The following is a 25,426-nucleotide window of genomic DNA, read 5'->3' on the forward strand; positions in this document are numbered from 1 at the left end:
GCAGATGTTTTGACCATTTCAAAATAAAAAAAAACAAATTTAGGCAATGAAATTACCACAGATTTATTGAGAAGGAAATAAGTAACAAGCTTTTATAAATGAATCAAATTTAAAAGTAAAGATATTCCTAGTACTTCGAGATTTGTTCCGATAAAACCACACAAAAAACATTCCCCCCCCCAAAATATATAGATTTAAAGAAAGAATGAACGCAAAGACAACCCAGTTACGGGTCGTAACATGTCAGTCGGTCTGTCTGTGAAACTTTTAATTGTAAAATAGTTGATTGCTTTGTGAAACTCCAGACAAACAGGTTGGGGAGGCAGAACCCGGACGGATTTGTTCCTCCTTTTCCTTTAATGTCATATGATCCCACACAGGCTACATGCTCACAGTGGAGGTAATGGTGTGTAGAAGAACATTTTAAGACGGTTTTAAGGAAGTAATGGATTTAAATTGCAACATTTAATTAGAACATGAATTCTAGGCAGCAAAAGAAGATCTGAAGCAAAAAGAAAATCAAGAGAGAAACTGATTGGAGGTAGGATGAGGACTTGTTTGTGCAGCGAATCAGGATCTGTTAAATTTAACTACTGATGTATTAGAATTATAACCTTAAAACAGAAGAATAGAATCACAGAATTGTGATCATAATAATTTAAATCATTCTAGGGTATTTTTTGCATTTCATACACTTTTTGGAAAATAACCGCGGGGGGTAACCTGGCCGACTGTAGCCTACGTTTGCGGATGTTGACATAGTTTCACAATATGGTGTTTTTTAGTCTAAATAAGAAGTTTTTTAAGTTAAACGTGGTTTTTGTGTTGAGTCAGGAAGCGACTGTAGCAGAACCGCGGCTCCCTCCACTTCGCTTTGATTTGTGTTTGAAGTCAGGCAGGGTGGTTAAAAAAAAAAGGACGAGGAACGAGAGTCCGGGACCCTACGTCAATATAGACGCCATATTGTGAGTGGCATACACACACACAGCGTTTAAATTTATAGTGGTTTATTTGCAAGGATTTTAATAACAATTATATTGATAGATATAATCAAGCTATTTAGCTTTGACTTATAAACGGATAAGACGATTTCAGATTTTGAATTATAAATTCTTCCCATCAAATCGACTTTTCTTTTTTTTTTTACTAACATTTTTACTCCTAAATATTTTCCCTTCACGCCTTAATTTGAAGTGCCTGTCGCTCTGCATCTGAACAAGTACTAGTTTATATTCTGATATTAAACGGCCCTAAAAAAATTAGCCTTTTTATTATTATTTTTTAAATATATAATATGAAACGTATTTCATTACAGTTAAGAATTTCTTAACCCATAGAAATTGAAATGTAGACCGCTGTTTTAGAAATAGTGTAAGTTTGGGTATGCTTTTATGTCATTCCGTAAAAATTCAAAAAATATCCACTGGACTTGGTTTTCAAGATTTGAAGACGTTTCGCCACCTCTCCAGGAAGCTTTCTCAATTGAGAAAGCTTCCTGGAGAGGTGGCGAAACGTCTCAATTGAGAAAGCTTCCTGGAGAGGTGGCGAAACGTCTTCAAATCTTGAAAACCAAGTCCAGTGGATATTTTTTGAATTTTTACGGAATGACTTTGACCTGGATGACTGAGAACCTTCGTCAGCGTATGCTTTTATGATAATTTCGGTAATTATTTCCAGCGGAGTCAGGCTGCTTACGTCACGTAAACATGGCGGCTCCCATGGACACATCAGGGGGTAAACAAACCAATGTGTTCCGATAGTTTTATTGCTGAATTCCTCTTTGTTTTTTTCTATAGAGGTGACTGGTGGCCCCTGCGGTGACAGAATATTGAGCTAAAACAGCAATCAGGTTAAATCGCGGGACCACAGACTATAAGTCTGTTAACCAGGTAGCAGCTTTCTCATCCTGACTATAAACATAAAAAAATGGATTATAGCAACTGTTGCATTGTTATCTTTATTCGCTTAAACAGTGTACGTCAAAGCAATGCTGTCTTTAACTAATGATTTACTCCATTGTCTGTTATTTCCACTTCCTTATATGTCACCTGGCCACTTTAAATATTGTTAAAATCTGTGACCTATCATATATGGTGACCTAAGGCGAAGTACATGTGTTTCACCACAGACTTCATTAGGTTAGATGTTAGTTGTGGGAATGGTTGAGATATTAGGATCGCGTGTGACTCCTGAGCATTTTGTAGATAACAGAAAGGTGAGGAGACTACACCATATAAGAAGGGTCACAAATGTATTTGTAACACTGGCTTTCTCCCATGTCCAGCGACCTCAATGACTCCACCCTGAAGCAGATGAGTAACCGCACAGGCAGCAGGAGGCAGAAAGCTGCGGAGGATGGAGAGCGGAGTCTCATTGGACCTCCCTCCGGGGAGAACTTCCAGGGCCGAGACGCCTCTACTCCGTACTTCGTCTATTTGTTGGCGTTTTTCTCCGCCCTGGGAGGATTCCTCTTCGGGTATGACACGGGCGTGGTCTCTGGAGCGATGCTGCTCCTCAAGAAGGAGATGCACCTGAGCGCCCTATGGCAGGAGCTGCTGGTGTCCAGCACGGTGGGGGCCGCGGCGCTCTCTGCCCTCAGCGGGGGCTTCCTGAACGGGTGGCTGGGACGCAGGATTTGCATCCTCATCGCCAGCTTCATCTTCAGCGGCGGCGGAATTATTCTGAGCGTGGCCCAGAACAAAGAGGTCCTCCTTGTTGGCAGGATCACAGTGGGCTTAGGCATTGGTAAGTTGCTCATCTTGAGCCCAGTGATGCGCTTTGACAAAATCACCTTGATTAGGCATCCCAAATACGGTCCTTGTGGGTCGCTGTCCTGCAGGTTTTAGAGGTTTCTTTGCTTTAGCAAAGCTGATTCTGATGATTGCAGTTCAGCAAAAGCCTGTTAATCAACTATTAATGTAAATCAGCTGTGCTGAAGCAGTGAAACCTATAAAACCTGCAGGACAGCGGCCCTCGACGGTGTCAGGGGTGCCTGACCTTGATGATTAACTGGGAGTTATTCCTCATGTGTTTTAAACCAACTGGTGCATAATTATGAAGTGGGAGAAAGAAAAAAAAATTAATGTTTTAAGCTGTTTGAATCTGAATCATATGGGATGCATATGTATTCAACCCACTATCGATACTTTGTGGGTTCACTCTCTGCTGCAGTTACAGTTGGAAGTTGCTCCCTACCAGGTTTGCACACTTATATTTATGTCAGTTTTTTCCTTACAAAGTAGCTTAACCTCAGTCACACTGAATGCTGAGGGTCGCCATTTTCAAGTTTTTCTCTATCTTCTCAATAAATGTAGCCTCAAACTTTGACTTCTAAAACATGCAAATTTTTATTCTAAAACATTGCATTAAAGGTCTTGTGATTTTTTTTTTTCAGGGTTCAACTCATTTAACCCCGTGTATCTTGCAAAAGAACCTCCACATCGATCTCTAACATATCTCATCTATGATTAAAGTATATTTTTAGGTCCATGTATGCTGTTGAAGATTCTCAGTTATCCAGGTCATAGTTATTCCAAAAAAGTGAAAAAACAATCCGCTGGACTTTGTTTCCAAGAGCTCCACGTATCTTCTCTCCAAACCTCATCAGCTTTTCTGTTCCTGCTAAAAGACATCCCCATACCATGATGGTGCCGCTCTGTTCACACTGGTTCGGTGTCCCTCTTATGGCCCCTGTACTGTAGGTCAACTTTAACAAGGGCCTTCGTCCCTGACATTTATTGTGGCAAAGCAGAATAGTTTACATCTTGTCGCTCTCTCAAAAACACAGAGCTCCCTAATCTCCGCAGCTCCTCTAGAGTTCCCACGGGCCCTTCGTCTGCTTCAGAGACTAATGCGCTTCTTGATTTAGTCGGCCCCCAGGTCTCGGAGCTGCGACGTACTCCTGTTTCTTTCCAGATGAGGAATTCTAAAGTTTCTCTAAATTTTTTGATGGTGGAATACTGTTTTAAATCCAGGTCTGCTTTAAAAAGCTGCTCAATATATTATCTGTGAGCTGTGTTCTATGGAGTGAATTTAGTTCCATTATCTTGGCAAGCAAAGACATTTTTTTTTGTAAATGGACATTTCATTTGATCCATTTTTTTAAAAGATTTCAAATTTTCAAAATTCTTTTTTTTTCTTCAAATTTCTTTTTTTTAATGAAGTTTTATTAATGGCATTTTTTTTCTAATTGCATTTTACAGATCACAAACTCATTAGTTCTAGGAAGAGCTTTCCTCCAGAGCGAGGAGCGAAGCCGCATTTTATTAGTCGTTATAGACATTAGCAACATTTTATTGGTCAATGTGGCGTCAAGTGACTGTTTAAACTGGGTTTGAAGTAAAGAGAATGTGATCTAATAAAAAGGAAATAAAAAGTACTGGAACACGCTAGACAGGAAATTTTAAAGTAAAAAAAAAAATTCATGAGAGAACATCAAAGTTGCCCTTTTTTTCTTAAAATGTTTTTCAAAGTTTCGTCTCTGGATTAGATTTCATTTTCCCAAATTTCCATTCAGGAATTTTGCTCTTTGCCTGCAACAATAATGGAACAAAATCACTCCATATGCTCCAGCAAACCTCTAAGATCTCCACAATTAAAGCTGATTACTGGCGGTTGTTGGCCATGTTTTCTTAGGTGCATCAGAGAAAATGGGACTATGTAGCGGCTAAAATCCTATATTTTAGGCTACTGGTGGTTGTTGTTGGAAGGCATAGGTTTAACGTGCGCTCAATTAAGATTTAGAATGCCGCTCTTCCGTTTGACATAAAACAAAGTCATTTATTTTCAGCACAAAACAAGAACTCAAAATTAAATACGCCCCCTGGTGGCGACAAACACCAAAGGATATTTGGCTCCTAAAGACTAAAAGCAAATGCACTCCTTTGTTTTTCATGATGTCATTATTTTCTCTCTTCTTGCTGATGTTTAAAGTCTTTTCTGTTGGTCTGTGGCATGAAATCTCTAAAACGATCTGCTGAAGTTTGTGGTTGATGCGTAAAAAACTGTTGGCAGGGAGAAATAAAGTGTGTAAATAGATTATTTGTTTTTTTTGTCATTTGTCAGGCATTGCTTCTATGACCGTTCCTGTGTACATCGCAGAAGTTTCCCCTCCACAGCTGAGAGGCCAGCTGGTCACCATGAACTCCCTTTTCATTACCGGAGGCCAGTTCATCGCCAGCGTGGTGGATGGAGCTTTCAGCTACCTGAGTCACGATGGATGGAGGTACAGATTAGACCCAGATTATTGCCCCTTCTCTTCAGACAGGGTTTTCCTTAGATCCTCCAAGTCCTTAAAAGTATTGAAATAAATAAAAAAGAGCAAAACATTAAAAGTAAATGGAGAGGTTTTGAAAAGTTGTTGTCAAAGGACCTTCCAAAAAGCAAATATTCTGATTTTGGTCACTGATTAGACTCTGATTTCTTTTTTTAGGAGAGTTTTTGTCCATTGACTCCAACTTTTTTATTGTTCTTATTATAAAAATCTAAAGAAGGAGTTTTCTCCTTTTCTAGAGCAATTTGGTCAGATATGTCCCATTAAAGTGTTATGAATGGTGCTTTAGACCATTTTTTTGTAACATCTTTATTTTTATCACTGAGTTTCACTCAGACTATGTCACATAAGCAAGCTGCTATGTAGATAATCATCTTCATGTCACACATGTTGAAAATTTAAAGCGCATATGGTGTAAATGTTGTTTAAATAATTTTTCGAGCAAAATAAGACATTTTGTAAATGAAAATTTGAAAGAAAAAAACATGCAATCCAAAAATGAAACCCAAAAAAGGTTTTGATATGAACTTTGCTGTTTTCTCTGGTTTTAATTATATTTCATTATTTAAAAAAATTACATTTATTTTTTCATTTTTAATTTTTTTCTTCATATTTCATTTTTCAAGTTTGAAATTTACAATCTTTATTTTTCATAAACATTTTTAGAGATTTTTTTGTTTTCAATTTTTTCTTCTAAACTGTTTTTAGGATTGATGAATTTTATTTTCATATTGCTTTTTTAAAGATTTCAAAGATCACTTCACTTAAAAAAAATCCAAAAACGCAGCTCTTGATGCACATTGACCAAAAAAAAAATAATGTTGCTAACGTCCAGCAGACCAATAGAAATGCATCTTCACTCCTCAGTCAAGAGGAAAGCCCGCCCCCATGAAGAGAATGAGATCTGGAAACTAAATAAAGTAAAATATATAAGCTGTATCAGATATTTGGATAAAAAACAAAAAAAAACAACAGCAAAATAACTATCAAAATAATTTTTTTATTTCTTTTCATTTATTTTAATTAAAATATATTCCACTGTATCATCTCTGGATTTCTTTTTTTAATTTCGGTTCACGAAAATCAATTGAACGTATTTAGCTCCTGATTCAAAGGGAGACTTAAATGGCCTTCCTCCTCCCCCAGGTACATGCTGGGCCTGTCTGTCCTTCCTGCCGTGCTGCAGTTCTTCGGCTTCATCTTCCTCCCAGAGAGCCCCCGCTGGCTCCTGCAAAAAGGCCGGCATCAGGAGGCTCGTCAAGTCCTGGGCCGGATCCGGGGGGAGCAGAATATCGAGGAGGAGTACAACGCCATCAGGGACGGCATCGAGGAAGAGGAGAAGGAATCGGGATCAGGTCTGAGAGCCTTTTGGGGAACCAGTCTCATTCTGCAGAACTTTATTAAAAGGCAAAGTTTGAAATTCAGCCTATCGTCCATTTGCAGGAGGCGTGGTCATTTTACGCATCCTCAGCTACGGCCCAACTCGCAGGGCGCTCATCGTCGGTTGTGGTCTGCAGATGTTTCAGCAGATATCTGGGATTAACACAATGATGTAGGCCTAACTGCCTCTTATTTATCTGCAGGGGCTTTTGTCAGAGCGTGCAGTTTGTTTGACCTCATTGTTCTGTTTGCTTTGGTGTTAAGGTACTACAGCGCCACCATTCTGCAGATGGCAGGAGTACGGGAAGACAAACAGGCGATCTGGCTGGCTGCAGCAACTTCAGCAACCAACTTTGCTTTCACATTAGTGGGGGTATGGCTGGTGGAGAGAGTCGGCCGCCGGAAACTGACCCTGGGCAGTCTTCTAGGTCTGGAATTCCTGAAACTTTCATGCTCTGATGATCTAACTTTAACGGAAAGGCAATTAAACCTGTGGCGTCATTATTTATCTGTCTGTTCGCTCCATTGCAGGTACCGGACTGAGTCTGACGGTGCTGGCAGTCGGATTCCTGCTTTCAGCCCAAAACTCTCCTCCTGTTACCCTCCATCCTGTCGACTCTGGAAATTCAACCTGCAGGCTTTATGGGTAAAAAAAAAAAAAAAAAAAAAAAAAAAAAATCAGGAAGTATGACTTCATTTTAATTTCAGACAGAAACCAGCTGCTCAGAAGCAGAGTCTCCCTCATTCTTGTGCTCTTCTTCACACAATCTTTACTTTTCTTTATTTCTAATGCTTCTCTACCCAGAAATCCTTATCATCTGTTATTTAAAATTTCTTATTTATTGGGAGGAAAAGCAAACCCAAGCTGTGCTTCTGGGGAAGGATTCCAAAGTGGAGATTATAATCCCTCCTATCTGCTTCTATGGAACATCATGTTCCTTATATATATTCAATGGCATCCTCACTTTAAAAAGGCAAATAAAGCAGATAGTATATGTATGTATGCAGCACATTTCATCTCAAGAGCAATGCTCAAACTTACACATCGACACACTAGTATTTAATTTCCCCTTTGTGATTAAAAATCTTGTTTATATTGAAATTAAATTGAAATTAAGTTACAAACACCAGAGACTCACAATCTGATAAAAAAAACTCACACAGTATGTATCATAAAAGTACAGATTCAAAATTTATGATACATGCAGAATTATAAAACTATGGCTGTGTGATTAAATAAAAATGATAGTTCTGCATTATTAGCAGGTTGTGAAACTACTTGTAACAGGTAGTTGCTACAGATGATAGAACCGGTGAGAGGATATGCAAATGTTTGATTCCCCTGATCATTTTCCAAGTTTGCTCTCTTAGAAATGAAGTTACAATCTCAAAAATACGCGTTTGATTTAGCTGGTCTCAGGACATAAACACAAACTAGCCGTTGCAATATGGAGTGGAATTTGTTCCAATACAGATGCAAGAAATGGACATGTAAATGGGAGTTTCAAAAAAGAAAGAAGACATGAAACTGGAATTTTTTTTTGGAAAGTACCTTAGCTGTTCCCTTAGCTTGTAGTTTTTTTTTTTAATTCTAATACTTATCATATTTTAGTTTATATGTATATATTTTGAAACAATATCTTTTTCACAGATGTTATCTTTCAGTATCTTTTTCAAACATAATTTTTTTTCAATCTTTTCTTTTTAATTTTGCTTCTTTATATTCAGTTTTATGAACTGCATTGCTTGACAACAAAAATACTGTGGTTAATTATACATATCAATACACTAACATTAAAAATTATAAGTACACAATTAATGCTCTTTTCAGAACTAGATTTAGTGTTTTATTGGGTAAAGAGAAAATAATGCATCTGTGCAAGTCATCTAGGAGTCTTCAGTTGAGTCATAGCTGAATAAGTATTTTTATCAAAACGTATTAAAGAATCAATTTATGTAGATATTAGTACATGTAAATTATGTAAATTGTAAATTTATGGAAAAATGATTATCGATACAGGTAGGTAAGTATGGAAAAGATTGAAGAACCCAAAACTGAAAAAGGTTATCCACTACACCTTCTATCTAGAAAGCACAGATGTTTAAATATATGCGTCAATTTGTTGGGAAAGGCTGTAGGAAAGTATAGTTTGTTTTATCTTTGATTTGACCCTGAGGTTCTGGCGCCTATCAACTATCTGTGAATCTGAAAAAAATCTGAAAAAATAAAATATAAAAAAACAAAATAGAAAACAGCAAAGTTACTCTTAAAGCCCGTTTAAGAGCAAAATTTTTTTCATAGTTTTAGTTCTGATTTAAAATTTCTTTTGTTCAAAACGTGGTCTTTGCAACATTGATGGACCAAAATTCCTTCCATCCTGCAGCAGAGCAAGATAAATCTGTGCCGTTCCACTGCCAACCTGACTTCAGGCTCTAACAAAACCAAAAGTCGCCATTTTCTCAAGCATGAGTCGATGGTTCCCATCTTTAACCCGACCAGACTTAATTTTATTTGATCGTCTTCAGTGAAAAAAACAATACAAAAAAACATTATTTTTCCATCGAAGTTTAGAAGTTTTGATCCATTTTGGCCTTATAATTGAAGACCTTCTCCAGCTAAGAAAACTGAGCCTTTGGTGAGTCTTTTACACGCTGCATCTTTCTACAGGTCCTGTGACCCTTGCATGCTGGATCCAGGCTGTGGATTTTGTTACCTTGACAACGGCAATGGAGCGTTCAACTCTTCCTGCGTCCCTGTTAATCCAGCATCTACTGACAATGCGGCGTGGGGAAGGTCAGACCATTGTCTTTTGTTAGATATAAGGCAGATCAGTTTGTTACAGTCTCAAACTGATAATCTTTGTTCCATATGTTTTTCACCCAGATGTTTTAACAAGACGGAAGAATCCGGCGGACTATTCTGGGCTTATAATTACTGTCCTACACCGTACTCCTGGATTGTCCTTTTGGGCCTCATCCTCTACCTCGCATCGTTCGCTCCAGGTCAAAATCACTTCATTTCACTCTCTAAACAACCAGCTTATTATTAAGAGATCAGTCTTTTCATCAGCCTCCCATGCATGGAGAAAAAAAACAAACCTCATCTCTACATCATAAGTGGAAATTGTTCATAAAAATTTGAGTTGAAGCTAGAATAGACTATTAGAACATTAACTGAGTTGGAAATCAGTCCAAATTACATTCTTATCCGCAGTTAGATATCTAAGGGAAACAAATGGATCAATATTTGATTATATATGTCACCAATATTCTAGGTATGGGCACAATGCCCTGGACTGTGAACTCGGAGATCTACCCCCTGTGGGCACGCAGCACTGGAAACGCCTGCTCCGCTGGTGTTAACTGGATCTTCAATGTCCTGGTGTCTTTGACATTTCTTCATGTTGCAGAGTATCTGACCTATTATGGTAAAACTATAACCTTTCCATCTGCAATGATAGCTGTTTTCTCTCTCTGCTCTTTTGTTTATGGGCTAATTCAAAGGTAGATGGATATTTCCTTTTCCTCTGCTTTTATCTGATACATGTTCTCAATTCTGTATGACAATATATTACAAATGTCAAAGAAATCAAGAGGAACATTATTTTTTTGTGGCCTAAACGTCTGAGTTATTTTTGTTGGCAGTCAACTGTGCTTATCCTTGCAATAAAGCTTACTAACCAAAAAAGCGATATTTAGCAGTTAATAAATGAAGCTAATCAACAGGTTGACACGGCCTATAAATAAAGCTTAAAAAAAAAAAAAATATATATATATATATATATATATACACCTATAGAGAGAAGCTTGGTATTTATTTGATCTGTTATTTCCTGTTATTTCCTTTATATCCAGCACTAACCTTTGACTGACGGCATTATTGTTCCTGTTGGTGCGTATATCCAAGTTGGTGTAAAATTTTATATAAAATGCTTTATATATATATATATATATATATATATATATATATATATATGTAAAAAATTTGTCAAATATATCAGATTCAACTGGTTCCACGTGTTTGCGTGGAACTGCTCCTGGTTGATCCTAAAGCTATATGTTCGGAACAGAAGCTCGAGGCACAGAAAAAGATAGAGAATGAAGGATATATATATATATACATATATATGAGAGTAATGGGTCCTTATTGATGGCATTTAAATTATTTCTAAGAGCATTAAAAGAGCATCAAAAAGCATTAAATTAGAGTTCCTCCTTCCTGTATAAACCCTGATTAACATTGTTTATTCATTTAGTAACTAAATAACCAATAACATGGGATTCACAGAAATAGCCCCCTCCCCCTGGGAGGGGAAGAGCAGTAATGAGGCTAAAACTATATAAAATTTGCATTTAGGATGAAAAACCTTGTTTGTCAGTGTGAAACTGGTGAGCCCTCTGGCTCAGGTTTCACTGCAGGATGGCCACCCAAATGGAATGAAAGCACTCAACAAGGAGGTCCAGTGCAAATGACGTGGTGTATATTTATTTACAGTGCTCTAACCAAAAAGTGCAGTAACAAAACGACTTTCCAAAACATAAACAAAATCAACACGATGGTTGTTCAAAATAATAACTAATAATAAATCTAAGCACAGAGAGCAATACCTCTTTTGAACACGACAGTCTCAGGCACCAACCTTTCTCCTAGCATCCAACCCACAAACTGAGGAAAAAGTAGGGTTTTTATACAAACAGACATAATTGGCAAATTGCATGCCTACTGGACTAAATCACTGACTGATTGGATGAGACCACTATGCAAGAAAAAAAAAGGTACAGCTGAAACAATGCACTACTTCATTTTCACTGTTAAATTACATGCCTAAGCAATCTACATTAACCACATTACTGTATGCATACATTCAATAAAACACATTTCTCATTACATCAACATTACACCTAAAAATAGCATTTTAAATGCATCAAACACTCAGTTTCACCCCGTCAGGTAATCAAAGCCTCTGATTGGCTGAATGAGACATAAATTATTCCCCTACCCACAGTTCGTGTTTCCCAGGGGAGGAGAAGTTGTCGGACCAGGAAGTGTGTGTGCGCGCGTTTGTGTTTGTGTGTGCAATGTGTGGAAACTGGAGCGGTATGGGATTATGGAGCGATATCGGCGGGTACCTCACCGAACGCTGCGATGGCTGGTCACTCAGGTAAGTACTGAAAGTTTTTGGAGTGTTGGCGTGACAAAGAGCTCTCATATGCGGTTGCCGGCTCCGCGAGTGAAAGTCTCAGATTCGTGTGTGCGCGCTTGTGTATGGAGGTGTGTGCAGGTGTGTGTGACGTTAGCCAGCTACATTGTAGCGTGCTGTTCTGTGGCATTTGTGAAAAGGGAGGGCTGCCTTTTCACATTTCCCCCTTCCTCTGGAGGCTCGCCACTTGGGTGGCGAGACAGATAATCCGCCACTGCATTCTGCGTGCCCGCCCGATAGCGGACCTGGAAACTGTATGGCTGCAAGGCCAAAAACCAACGGGTGATGCGGGTATTTGTGTCTTTCATCTGCCCGAGCCACTTCAAGGCCCGGTGGTCAGTCTCTAAAACAAACTGTCGACCCAAGAGATAGTAACGAAAGGAGTCCAGGGCCCATTTCACAGCAAGGCACTCCAATTCAACAGCAGAGTACCTTGTCTCTCTTGGAAAAAGTTTGCGGCTTATGTAAGCCACAGGTCGCTGCTGATCTCCTTCACCTTGAAGGAGCACGGCCCCCAGACCAACACCGGAGGCGTCAGTCTGGACGGTCATCGGCTGCTTGAAGTCTGGACTCTGCAGTACTGGCCCGCTGCAGAGGGCCTCCTTCAGGTCGTTGAAGGCCGTTTCATGCTGGTCCTCCCACCTGACTCGGACTGAGCCAGACTTCCTGGTGAGATTGGTGAGAGGGGCTGCTCTGGTGGCAAAGTTGGGGACGAACCTCCGGTACCACCCTGCGAGCCCCAAGAAAGAGCGGACCCCCTTCTTGGTCTCTGGCCGCGGGCAGTCCCGGATTGCCTGGAGCTTGTCTTGTTGAGGCTTGATGACTCCGCGTCCAACAATGTGCCCCAGGTAGCGCACCTCTTGCTGAACAAAGGCACACTTGTTGGGCTGGATGGTCAACCCCGCTTGGTGAATGCGGTGCAACACCTCGGCCAGGTGCTGCACATGCTCCGCCCAACTGCTGCTGTAGATGATGATGTCATCAAGATAAGCACCCGCGAAGGCGCCGGTGCCGTCCAGCACCCGGTCCATCAGGCGCTGGAATGTTGCAGGCGCCCCCTGCAGGCCGAAGGGCATCACCGTGAATTGAAAGAGGCCCTGGGGTGTCCTGAAGGCGGTGTAGGGTCTTGCTTCTTTTGCCAGGGGCACCTGCCAGTACCCCTTGCTAAGGTCCAGCGTGGTAATGTACTGGGCGCCTCCCAGACGCTCGATGAGGTCTTCAAGTCGGGGCATGGGGTAGGCGTCGAAGTGTGACTGAGCGTTCACCTGGCGGAAGTCAATGCAGAAGCGCATTGTGCCGTCCTTCTTCGGCACAAGGACCACTGGGCTGCTCCAGGCACTCTCCGAACGCTCAATCAGCCCCAGTCTCTGCATGACCTGAAGCTCCTCCCGGAGAGCAGGTAACAGGCGCTCTGGAACTCTGTACATCCGTTGTCTGGCGGGTGTAGAGTCTTTCAGACGGATGGGGTGCTCTGCCACCGGTGTGTACCCCGGCTGGTCACTGAGCAGGCCTTCAGGAACAATGGCCTGTATCTCTTGCTGCTGCTGACGGGTTAGATGGGACAAGTCCAATGTCCCAGCTGGCTGTTCGGTCGGGAAGAATTGCTCAGGGGTGTCCTCCTCTTCCTTCACGGCCTGCACCAACAGCTGTGGACTAGGTGGTGCCTCCCTTTCATTCCACTCTTTCAGGAGGTTGACGTGGAACGCTTGCCGCTTCTTCCTCCTCTCTGGCATCTCCAGCTCATAGGTGGTAGGCCCCAACTGTCTGCTGATGCTGTAAGGACCCTGCCACCTCGCCAGCAACTTATTCTCTTCAGTGGGCAGGAGAAGGAGGACTTTCTGGCCAGGCTGGAAGGTTCTCTGTCGTGCACTCCGGTCGTACCAGGTGGTCTGGGTCACCTGGGCACTCTGGAGGTTGTCTCGAACGAGGCTGGCCATCTCCTCCATCCTGTCCCTCATGGCAATGACGTAGGAGATCACGTTGGAGGTGGTGGCCTTGGGCGACTCCCAGGCATCCTTCAGCAGGTCAAGGGGTCCGCGCACATGTCTGCCGTACAGGAGTTCGAACGGCGAGAACCCCGTGGATGCTTGAGGTACCTCACGGTAGGCAAACATCAGGTACGGCAGCCAGCGGTCCCAATCTCTGCCGTTGGCAGACACAAATTTCCTCAGCATACCTTTCAGTGTCTGATTGTACCTCTCAACAAGTCCATCTGTCTGGGGATGGTAGGGAGTGGTCCTGATCGCACTAATACCCAACAACCCATAAGCCTGCTTTAAGGTGTTTGAAAGGAAAGCTGTTCCCTGATCCGTCAGTATTTCCCGGGGAATTCCCACCCTTGAGAATAACTGTAATAGTGCAGGGGCAATGGCTCTAGCCGTAACCTTGCGTAAGGGAAACACTTCAGGATAACGTGTGGCGTAATCACAGATTACCAAAATGTACTGGTGGCCTGATTGTGTGCGCTCTAAAGGTCCTACAATGTCCATACCTATTCGGGTGAATGGGACATCTATCACTGGCAACGGCTGAAGTGGATATGGCCTGACTTTGTGTTTGCTGTAAAGCTGGCAGGTGGGGCATGTTTTGCAGTGTTTTTGCACATCAGTATACAACCCGGGCCAGAAGAATCTGTCTGAAATCCTCTGCAAAGTTTTCACACTTCCCAAATGTGCCGACCAAGGAATGTCATGACCCAAACACAAAATCTTCTGTCTTAGACAGGTCGGTATTACTAGCTGCTCTGCACTGCCACCTTCAGGCTGATGATACAGCAAGCCATCACGCACAAAGTAAAATTCACCCAGCAATGTCTTTTCCTGGCCTGTGCCCACACCATCCACTTCAACAACTTGGTCAAACAGCTCCTTCAGTGAAACATCTTGGTTTTGCAATTCTTTCAGATCATCAGGAACTTGCCACATCTCCTTCCCTGCATCAGGAACTGCCGCTAGCTCTTCACCAGACATGACTTTGACGGTGCCAACTAGTTTGTCATGCCTACGCTGTCGGCGTGTCTTCCTGTCTCTCATTTTTACAGGGGAACCAAAATGTTCTCCACTGTATGGCATTTCACGTAACAACTCCTGCGCCTTTTTAGCCTGTGCCCTGGTTGCAACGCAACTCATTGGGAGAGAAGCCTGCACCAGGTCTGGCAGAATCCCCACATCCTGACCTAAGACCACAGGATAATTCAAGCCTTTAACAACCCCGGCTTCTAACCTGAACATCTGATCTTGCACTTTAACAGACACAAGTGCTATGGGGTATTCATGGACATCACCATTCACACACACTACTCGCAGTTTCTCGCCAGTCAAAGCTTCAGGCTGCTGAACCAGGTGAGGTTGCACCAAAGTGTGGGTGCTGCCTGTGTCCAGGAGAGCCCTTGCCGGTTTATCATTCACAATCACACCCATTACTGGCACACTGTCAGCATACACAGCATCAGTCATAGGTCTAGGCACAGAAACCATACTGCAAGTAGCACCCCTAACCTTCTTCAGAGGACAAACTCTAGCCCAGTGACCTGGCTTACCACAATAATGACATACAGCCTGTGTGTTAGCAGGTGTATTGTGTGTTGTGGATGTGTCAGTAGGTCTAGGCTGAGAGGGGTGTTGAGGCATGTAATGTCTAGTGCTTGGGCCCCTACTCTGTGTACCACTCCCCGGACCAGGACCAACTCCACTCCCATATCCCACAGACTTGCCCTTCGGCGGTTGAGGTGCTCTGTTGGGGCCTTGGAATCTGAAGTCCTTCGGTCCGCGGCGGGCTGACAGGTAACCATCCACGAGCTCTGCGGCCTTCAGGCCTGTGCTGGGGTTGTGCTCTTTGACCCACACTCTTACCTCCGGGGAGAGTGAGCGCAAGAATTGTTCCAGAATGAGCACTTCACCGATTTCTTCCACAGTGTGCTCCGCTGGGCGAATCCATTTTTGGTACAAGTCCTTCAGCCGGTTGTAGAATTCTTTCGGCGTCTCACCAGATTGAATGTTCGGCTCCCTGAACCGTGTTCGGTAGCTTTCGGCGTTTATCTCATATTTGGCTAAGATGGCATTCTTCACCTTGAAGTAGTCCACGGCTTCATAAGGATCCATGGCGACGTATGCAGCCCGAGCTTTGCCAGACAGGTACGGTACAAGGAATGTAGCCCACTGGGCTAAGGGCCACCTGTAGGCTGTGGCTAGACGTTCAAAGGTGGTCATGTATTGCTCCACATCATCGCTGTCCTCTAGCTTCGGCACTGCTGCTCTGGTCCATGTTGCTGGCGCTGGTGCTGCTGGATCAGGAAACAGGATCGATGGGCCTGCCGCTGGCATCCATGGGGCTGGTGGTGGTGCTGGATACCCTGCTGCCGGTGCTGCTTGGAGGGTTGCTGCCACTGGATGTGCCGGTGCTGCTGCTACTGTCATGAGGGCTGCTGCCGCTGGATGTGCCGCCACTGCTGGGAGGGTCGCTGCCGCTGGATGCGCCGCTGCTGCTGGGAGGGTCGCTGCCGCTGGATGCGCCGCTGCTGCTGGGAGGGTCACTGCCGCTGGGAGGGTTGCTGGCTTTGCTCCATCTGGCTGCTGCTGCTGCTGCCCTCCCCTGGAACTCCTGCGATGGTCCTCCAGCTCATCACGGACGTTACCCAGTTGAACTTGAATGTTGCGCCACCGCTGCTCTTGTTTCTCCCTCTCTTTCTCCTGCGTCCGCATGGACCGTTGCAGTAGGCTGTACAGGTCTGAAAGGTTGAGTGCTTCTTGCGGCCTGTCGTCGTCATCAGGTTGTGTCTGTTGCTCTCCTCCTATGGCTCCTTCGACCTCTTCCTCACCTGGACCCAGGGGGTTGGTCTTCTTCAACTTCCTGTAAGCCATCTCACTCTGCTTGCACTTCTTTCTTGTTGACTTTCGTGTCGGCGCCACGATCCCACTTCTGACACCAAATGTGAAACTGGTGAGCCCTCTGGCTCAGGTTTCACTGCAGGATGGCCACCCAAATGGAATGAAAGCACTCAACAAGGAGGTCCAGTGCAAATGACGTGGTGTATATTTATTTACAGTGCTCTAACCAAAAAGTGCAGTAACAAAAAGACTTTCCAAAACATAAACAAAATCAACACGATGGTTGTTCAAAATAATAACTAATAATAAATCTAAGCACAGAGAGCAATACCTCTTTTGAACACGACAGTCTCAGGCACCAACCTTTCTCCTAGCATCCAACCCACAAACTGAGGAAAAAGTAGGGTTTTTATACAAACAGACATAATTGGCAAATTGCATGCCTACTGGACTAAATCACTGACTGATTGGATGAGACCACTATGCAAGAAAAAAAAAGGTACAGCTGAAACAATGCACTACTTCATTTTCACTGTTAAATTACATGCCTAAGCAATCTACATTAACCACATTACTGTATGCATACATTCAATAAAACACATTTCTCATTACATCAACATTACACCTAAAAATAGCATTTTAAATGCATCAAACACTCAGTTTCACCCCGTCAGGTAATCAAAGCCTCTGATTGGCTGAATGAGACATAAATTATTCCCCTACCCACAGTTCGTGTTTCCCAGGGGAGGAGAAGTTGTCGGACCAGGAAGTGTGTGTGCGCGCGTTTGTGTTTGTGTGTGCAATGTGTGGAAACTGGAGCGGTATGGGATTATGGAGCGATATCGGCGGGTACCTCACCGAACGCTGCGATGGCTGGTCACTCAGGTAAGTACTGAAAGTTTTTGGAGTGTTGGCGTGACAAAGAGCTCTCATATGCGGTTGCCGGCTCCGCGAGTGAAAGTCTCAGATTCGTGTGTGCGCGCTTGTGTATGGAGGTGTGTGCAGGTGTGTGTGACGTTAGCCAGCTACATTGTAGCGTGCTGTTCTGTGGCATTTGTGAAAAGGGAGGGCTGCCTTTTCACAGTCAGTAAAGTGGTTTAAATATTATAATATTGTAATAAACTATGAGCTCACACAGAGATGCTGCTTCAGCTGCTGTTTGTCCTCTGATATGTTTGCTCTGTTTTCTGCCTCCCAGGTGCGTTCTTCCTCTACGCTGGCCTGACGGTGCTCGGCCTCCTCTTCATCTTTAGCTGCCTCCCAGAAACAAAGGGTTTACAGCTTGAGGACATAGAGAACCTGTTCACCAGGCAGCTGTGCTCTTGCGGGGACCTGCCGACCAACACCAGTCGCCACGTCCAATACATCCGGGTAAAAGGCAACAACTACCTCCAGTCTGACGATGAGGCCTCAGATGTAGAGTAGACCGGGCTGGTTCTATTTCTTCTCTCTTTATGCTCTCTCTTGATTCTGCTTTCCTTTTCTGCTCATGCGGGGAAGAAAGATAATCATGTCGCCTTCTGACTGTGATGAGAAAACACTGACTGTAACTATTTCTCTCTGCTTAGACGATGAATATGTCAGTCGTTGTTTTGCACCTCAAAAGGGAAACAAGTCTCTTCAGCCCTAATGTTAACAGACTGACTATTCTATTCTATTGTGTCTCAGACAACATTCAAGAACGCAAGCCAAAGACACGCCCCTTTTTCCTATGATATGACCAATCAGAGTCCTTTTGAAAAGGACTGATTCCTTCGGCCATATTGGGATTTCCCATTGCCAGCTCCGCTGAGGATCTCTGCATGATTTCAGTCTGACCCTCCGCCTTCAGTATTCTTCTTTGCAGAGTTCAAACATTGGAAACCAGCAAGAATGTGTTTGCACACTTTGCTCTTAAAATCACAGAGGATTCCCAATTATTTCCGGCTCCTTTGGACTCTCTGCAAAACACATTCTTGTAAAGTTCACTAACAGGGGTTTGTTCTCTAAATCTGCACTTGGTGGGAAAGAAACTGTTGATTGTGGTTTGCTCTTATCCATAATCTCTGTAAGCCAAATGCCTTTTTATACATCCAAATATATTTTTACGGTATTACTTTTTAGAAAGTGTAAGTTTTTCCCACATTATTTTTTTTTAGCAGTCTCCAGATTTCAGCGCGGCACACTATGGAGCAGTGGACTCTGACTGTGCCATAGCCTATATCTCTGTAAGTACAGCCTCAAGGTGAAGGCCTTCTGTAAACAATGCCAAATCCCACCTTCTAACGTCCAATCATATGTCCTTGTTCTTGCAGCTCAGATAAGCGAGGTCAAGCAACCCTGATTAAAAAGAATTTTTTTTTATACGCAAAGCCCTTTTTTTGCACTTGTTCACTTTGATATGTGCCTGTTTTACTTCATGGTACTGTGGGCCCTTTGAAATTTACTATTATAATGTTTCTCATGTTGGGATTTTATATATCCATTACAGGCCTTGCAGTGTTTGCAAATTAGTGTCTGTATAATGTTTAATGGTGACGGTTGTTATCTTGTTTTCTAATGCTGTTCAGGTCATCAGGCATTCCTTTAAACACTCTACAATGTACAACCAATCAAATCATTCCAAGTGCAAAATAAAAATGTTTTACTAACAGATGTTGATAAAGTCCTTTTTCTACTTGAGTCAATTTCTGTCTGAAGTAAAAATTAAAATGTTTTTTTTTATTTGGAAAAAAAACAAACAGGTGGAATGTAAATAGAATCAAGCATCTTTTGACACAAAGGTTACAATACAATCCTGCAACAAAGGACTCTGGACAAGCAAGGTTTAAAGGTCATAAAAAATAAACCCGGGAGAGAAACATCTACAGGTTTGTGGTTAGTGCAAAGGATAATGCAAGTACAGGGTTTTTAAAACATTAAAAGTCATTAAATTATTATTTTTTAAATTAAGGCCTTAATTGGCATTAAAATTGATTAAATGTTATTATTTCGGCATTTATAATGCGTTATAAAAAAAAAGAAAAAGAAAATTATAAAAAACTTTTCCTCAGATATATTATATCGTGATAATTTGCACGGAACTGCTTGATCGTAAAGCCGTTTGTTCGGAAAAAAAGTTTGAGGCAGAGAAAAAGCTAGAGAATGCGGGAAAAAAATGCTAATTTCAACAAAAGTGGTTGGAAAACCAGGAATTCGGGACATGGCTGCAGCCTGACGACAGTAAAGATGATGAAAGATTTCTTCGTATCTTTTATTTATTTATATATATATATATATATATATATATATATAGAGAGAGAGAGAGAGAGAGAGAGAGAGAGAGAGAGAGAAAGAGAGAGAGAGAGAGTCATGGGTACTTGTTGATGGTATTATTACGATAATTATTTCTGAGAGCATTAAAAGAGCATTAAATTAGAGTTATGCTGCGTTCACACCGGGGGCAGCTGGCGCGACAGAAGCAGCGAGTTTACATGCAAAGTCAATGGTTGACGCACGTCAAGGCGCAGCAAAAGGTCCCGCGGCGCGTTTCGAGCAGCAAGCGCAGCGCGTCTGAGCAGCTGAAGCAGCGCGTCGGGCGCGTTTTGGCATCTGACGCGCGTGACGCGCCGCAAACGCGTTGCTGCTCGAGATGGAAAAATTGAATTTTTGCTGCTCGACGCGCCGCGTCAACCAATCAGAGAAGCTGATCTGGGAGCTGGCTGGGAGAGAGACACAGCGCTGATGACACAGACTGCTCTGATCACTTCTCTTAAACAGTTTATTAAAGCATAATTAATTTAAAATATATACATCTGCCGGCAGAATATGTTCGCTTTTATTATTCTGGTGCCTGCAGATCGGATTATTTAGATGAAAAACACCTACCAGCCACCGCGGTAAACCGCGAGGAGGCGACCCGACCAGAGGCTGCTGATTAATGGATTCCTTCTGTCGGCGAACCGCCGGTATGTGGGGGTCTGAGCGGCTCCGACAGAAATAACAGTGGGAGGCAGGATTGTAATCTGGATGAACTGACTCCACTGATGAAGTTTTCAGGTGTATTTTCTCACTTAAAAACATATTAAAACTACTTTATTCCCACTGATCACAGCAAATATAGCTGCAAGGCAGAGAAAGGATAGTGAAGCTCCGCCCAACGCGCGTCAGAGCCACTTTTGGACCGCGCAGCGAGAGCAGCAAAGCTGCTTCAGACGCGCGTCAGAATTCACTGGTACAAGCAGCAAAAATGAAGCAGCAGACGCGATTTTGCTGCTTTTGCTGCCCCCGGTGTGAACGCAGCATTACTCATTCCTGTATAAACCCTGAAATAAAATCACAATAATGGTTAAAAATAATCAGAAATTAGAGAAGAAGATTTCAGCCTTATGTTTGAGTTTCTGATTCCTTTATATTCAACCAACCCAACATGTTCACAATGACCTGCTTTCTTTTGGCTACAATATCAGAGGCGCTATTATGATGCACGCTGAAGTAAAAAAGGTTGGTGACGGTTTTATCCCTCTACAGCCACCAGATGGCACTATTGGCCACGTTTGTTGATGACTGCCACATCTGCTGATACTGTTTAGCTGAGGAAATGTGACAGCTTACATTTATTCAGTAAAATTAAATATTTAAAATCTGAGAAGCTGACCCTAAAAATAAAAAAATAATCACCATGAATGTTTTATATGCAATATGTTCCAAAAAGTAAAAAAAAAGCAATCCAATGGACTTTGTTTCCAAGTTTGGTTTTAAAGTACTAAAAACATTTAGAAAGTCCTTGACCAAAAGAAACAGAAATTGAACGCTTTTATGAGTAAGATTATTTAGTAAAATAAAAAAATATATTTTTGTCAGTATATTGATTTAATGATTCTACAAAAATCTAACCAACATTCGTTTTTTTATTATTAATTTTGTCATTTCTTTTTCAATATGATTTCAAAGAACCGCTTGTTTACAATAGGGACCCCTTTTTCATCATTCTGCTTCATTCTATCTCTATTCTCCTACTCTGCAGAATCTGTTACTTCAGTCTCTAACGTTATGCTCTCTATGCTTTTTCTCACGTCTCTTCCTGTTTGGCTGTGAAACCATCCTGGAGAGAAATATCAGCTTTGCTGCTGCCATCAACACTTTCGTTTATGGATGCTGGAGATAGGCCCGTTTTTCCAATGTGGTCCTGTTTCTCTGAGTGTGACTGGCTGGATGTGCTCTCTTCATCCTCTGACATGGGAGCTGGCTCAGAGCTCGTCTGCCTGGCTGTGTACAGTTGCCTTTTGTATCTCTGCTTCTGTCTCCTTGAACCCCAGTCGGCCTCGGCACATAGCCGCTCACACCAAGCCTGGTTCTGATGGAGGTTTCTTCCTGTTAAAAGGGAGTTTTTCCTCTCCACTGTCGCTACAAGCATGCTTAGTGTGAGGGATTGCCTTCGAGTCAATGAGTCGATGCAATCAACTGGTTTTCCTTAGATATAAAATTTGACTGTATGATCTGGTGAACTGTTGACATGTGTTGTGAATTGGAGCTATATAAATAAACTGAATTGAACTGAATTTTTTGCAATAATCTTTAATAAGAATATAAATTATTAAGGTAGAGTGGAATATTGTTTTTAAAGGTTTAATTGTGACCCTGATGGATTAAAGTATACTTTTCTTGATTCCAGGGAAGTAAAACAGAGAACAGATTAATCTTTGTTATATTCAAGGTTTAAAACACTGACCACTGCTGTAAAAAAAATAAATTTATAACAATACAGTTTTTGTGAAAGCGGACTACCTTTTGGTTAGTAGTGACGTTGCGCAGTCATTCAATTTTACCTTTTGTCTAAAAAAAATAAAAACAAAACAAAAAAGAAATCAGCAATTTATGATGTAATTCCGCCACCGGTTTTCCCTTAGAGTGGGCGTGGCTTGCTGACGCATTGCGGCTCCCTCCCGGTGCGTACCGAGCAGCAGAAGGACGCACGGCTGCGCGCGCGGACAGCTTTCTATGTGTCTGCGCGCGCGCACGGCTCAGGAGAAGGTAGGCGGAGCGGCAGCAGCAGCAGGCGGCCCACTCTCTGGCTCTCAGCTCCAGCTGAAGATCCGCAGGGCCCGAGATGCAGCGCAACACCCTACCCCTCGCTCATATCATGACTTCTAACACCTTTTTTTTGTTTTAGTTTCAAAATGACGAGGCCGACGTGAGCCGCACCCCGTTCTCGCGGTCCGTCCGCCTGCACCGAGGAGAGTGCGCACTCTTTTCTGGCCTTTATTTTTTATTTTTTTACCCAAAGGGCAAAGCGCCAAGATATTTTTTTTTTCAATTGCTGCAGTGATATTATATTCTGGTTTTTTGGGGATTACTTTAAAGGAGCCATGACGACGGGACAGGATGAAAGTTCAGTCCGCGTGGCGCTGAGGTGAGTCTCCATCATTTCTTGAACGCGTCGGTGCCACCTGTCAGTCAGCGCCCTTGGGCCTAGCAAACACCTGCAGGTCATCAGCAGCAGACCTCCTGCTTGTAGGTGAAGCTCAGGTGCATCATCCTCCATCCCTGCATGCTGCTTCATGCGCTGGGAGGGGTGATGCTCTCCGCTGGAGGTGAGACAAAGGAGGGTTAGTCTTGCAAGGAGACTGGCGGATAATCGATGAAAGAAGAGCTGAACGGACAGGCAGGGCAGCTGGACGGTTCAGATAAGCTCCTCTAAAATCTGCTTTTGGTTTCCACACTGGAAGTAGGGATCCAGTCAGAAATTTTGTCATTTAAAGTGAGTAAAGTCAGCTTTACCAGGATATGTAGAAATTAGAGGATGATTTCCTCTGAATGACTGTGCTGTCCCACTGAAGAGGGCCACTCCCACCCATCAGGTTTTTGTCCATCATTAAATAATTATTCATTATTGATTGTTTTTTTTTTTTTTTTTTTTTTTTTTTGCTTTGTTGCTTCATTATAATCATTACCAGGTTTGCACAGAGGAGTTTGATCACTTTTCCCCCTATTGGGATTTTTTTTTTAAAAGTGCTTCGTCATTGCTCAAAATATATGGAGTGGAGTTCGTTCCAATATTATTATTATTATTAGAGGGAGGGGCAACTTGAGGGAAGTTGCCCTCCCACCTCTTTCTAATCAGACAAAGGCTATGTTCACACTGCAACCTGAAGTGACCCAAATCCGATTTTGGCCCATATGCGACCTGGATCTGATCTTTTCCTGTCAGTCTGAACAACAAAGATCCGATTTTTTCCACTACGACCCACACCACTTGGTTATGTGGTCCTGGAATTGATTCGAATCTGATGTTTTCAAATGCGATCTGTGTCTGAACGGCCAGATTTCATTAATTCGACCTGAACGCCATTAGTAACCGACAAAGATTACTATACTGCGTCTTGCTATGAAGAAGTGGCAAGAAAAACAAACATCATGACGGACGATGATGCGGAGAGCTGTATTTTTTTTTTTTTTTACAATCTTAAAAAAAGATTTAGGTTTTAAGGTTTGGAAAGTTTGCTAGATGCGCTCGGTCACCACCATCCATATTTGCTTCCGTAAACATGAAGCACCCTGGGCTGTGACGTCATTGCGTCCTCTACTGCGCATGCAGGACACATGAGCTGTGTGAATGCAGTTTACACAGAAGATCACATACAGGTCACATATATTTGGAAATGTCAACGGCAGAGCAAAAAACTTGGATTTCACTAAATCGGTATTGAGCATCAAGGCCTGCAGTGTGAATACAGCCAAAATTGGTGTCAAACCTTTGTGCTACATTTGAGCTTAGTTGTGCAGCAAAAATGTTCGTTTGTGCCACTATCATTTTAAGGATATAAAGAAATGTTTCCAGAGGACATCAATGGTCAACCCAGGGTTCCCGCGGGTCCTTAAAAAGTCTTAAAAGGCATTGAATTCTTCAAAATAAAACTAAGGCCTTAATAGGTATTAAAATTTCTTAAATCAGTCTTTCGTAGGTCTTAATTTTTAAAACCTCATGAAAAGTATTATTTATATTATGATTTATTTTTGTAATCTAAATAAAACATTAAAATTGACCTTTTTTTTTTATTAAAAAAAATATCCGCTCGCCATTATTGGTTCTGTCCCGAAAGCTGAACCAATAAAAGCTTTGTTACGGCCAGGACATTTGGGAGATGTGCCATTAACTTTTTGTCTGAAAAATATGAGCAATTGTAAATTGGCTCCAGCCAACAGTTTTCTCCATGGCTAAAACCAGTACCAGGGAACATACATGAGGCACGGTTTATTTTGTGCAAGAAGCGATTGAACCTCGGAACGATGGGAATTAAGGCAGTGGAGTTGCACATGCGAAGCACGAAACACAAAGCGTCAAAATCGAATTACGGAGAAACAGCCAGTAGTTCTCTGTTTGGTTCCACCCTTGTCTCTGCAATGCCTCCACTTATCACCAAATCAAACATACTAAGAAAACGATACAAAGAAAAATGGCTGCAAAAAAGACTTAGCACTGGTTATGTTGTGGCTTTAAAACTGATTTGGTTTGTTCCCTGCTAAAACAAAGTTTGCAAATTCAGTTAAATAATTGTTAAAATATATCTGTCATTTGTGTGTTTTTAGCTTTCTTTTTCTGTATGGGAAGCTTTTAAAAATTTGAAACATTAGTGCAGTGGTTTATGTTAAAATAAACCTTTGGGTTAAGTTGTTGCAAGCAGATTTTTCTTGTGTTTCTTGTGAATTTGGTCTTAATTTTTTATTTCAAGTGGCATTAAAAAGTCTTAAAAAATCTTGAATTTAACTTGCCTTATGCTGTAGGAACC

At 42.2% G+C, this 25,426-nt stretch overlaps 2 protein-coding genes across 11 annotated transcripts in view; both read left to right on the forward strand.

The window, feature by feature from the left end:
• Positions 1-316: 316 nt before the first annotated feature.
• LOC119772740 (proton myo-inositol cotransporter-like) lies at positions 317-19,313 on the forward strand. 6 transcript variants are annotated; one of them, XM_038269340.1, is made up of 13 exons: positions 354-541; positions 2,285-2,745; positions 5,065-5,224; positions 6,419-6,627; positions 6,716-6,824; positions 6,917-7,080; positions 7,184-7,298; positions 9,321-9,446; positions 9,537-9,655; positions 9,928-10,080; positions 17,878-18,050; positions 18,818-18,886; positions 18,974-19,313. In XM_038269340.1, exons 2-13 carry the CDS (start codon positions 2,313-2,315, stop codon positions 18,980-18,982), a joined length of 1,839 nt encoding a protein of 612 aa, XP_038125268.1. In that variant the 5' UTR covers positions 354-541; positions 2,285-2,312; the 3' UTR covers positions 18,983-19,313. The 6 variants fall into 6 exon arrangements, with proteins under 6 accessions (XP_038125264.1, XP_038125268.1, XP_038125263.1 ...); XM_038269336.1 differs by having other exon boundaries at positions 317-442; positions 18,818-19,313; XM_038269335.1 differs by having other exon boundaries at positions 18,818-19,313.
• A 3,355-nt stretch (positions 19,314-22,668) lies between these two features.
• LOC119772738 (kinesin-like protein KIF21A) overlaps positions 22,669-25,426 on the forward strand; it is a 109,334-nt gene continuing 106,576 nt past the window's right edge. For 3 of the 5 annotated variants that reach the window (XM_038269331.1, XM_038269330.1, XM_038269333.1), the window contains exon 1: positions 22,670-23,049. In XM_038269331.1, coding sequence (XP_038125259.1) covers positions 23,006-23,049 — 44 coding nt within the window. In that variant the 5' untranslated portion in view covers positions 22,670-23,005. Of the gene's footprint in view, positions 23,050-25,426 lie in introns of all 5 variants that reach the window. The other 2 variants (XM_038269328.1, XM_038269329.1) reach the window with 1 other exon arrangement.

This window comes from Cyprinodon tularosa, unplaced genomic scaffold, assembly GCF_016077235.1.
Source record: "Cyprinodon tularosa strain WSP-4 unplaced genomic scaffold, ASM1607723v1 ctg728, whole genome shotgun sequence".
NCBI lineage: Eukaryota > Metazoa > Chordata > Actinopteri > Cyprinodontiformes > Cyprinodontidae > Cyprinodon > Cyprinodon tularosa.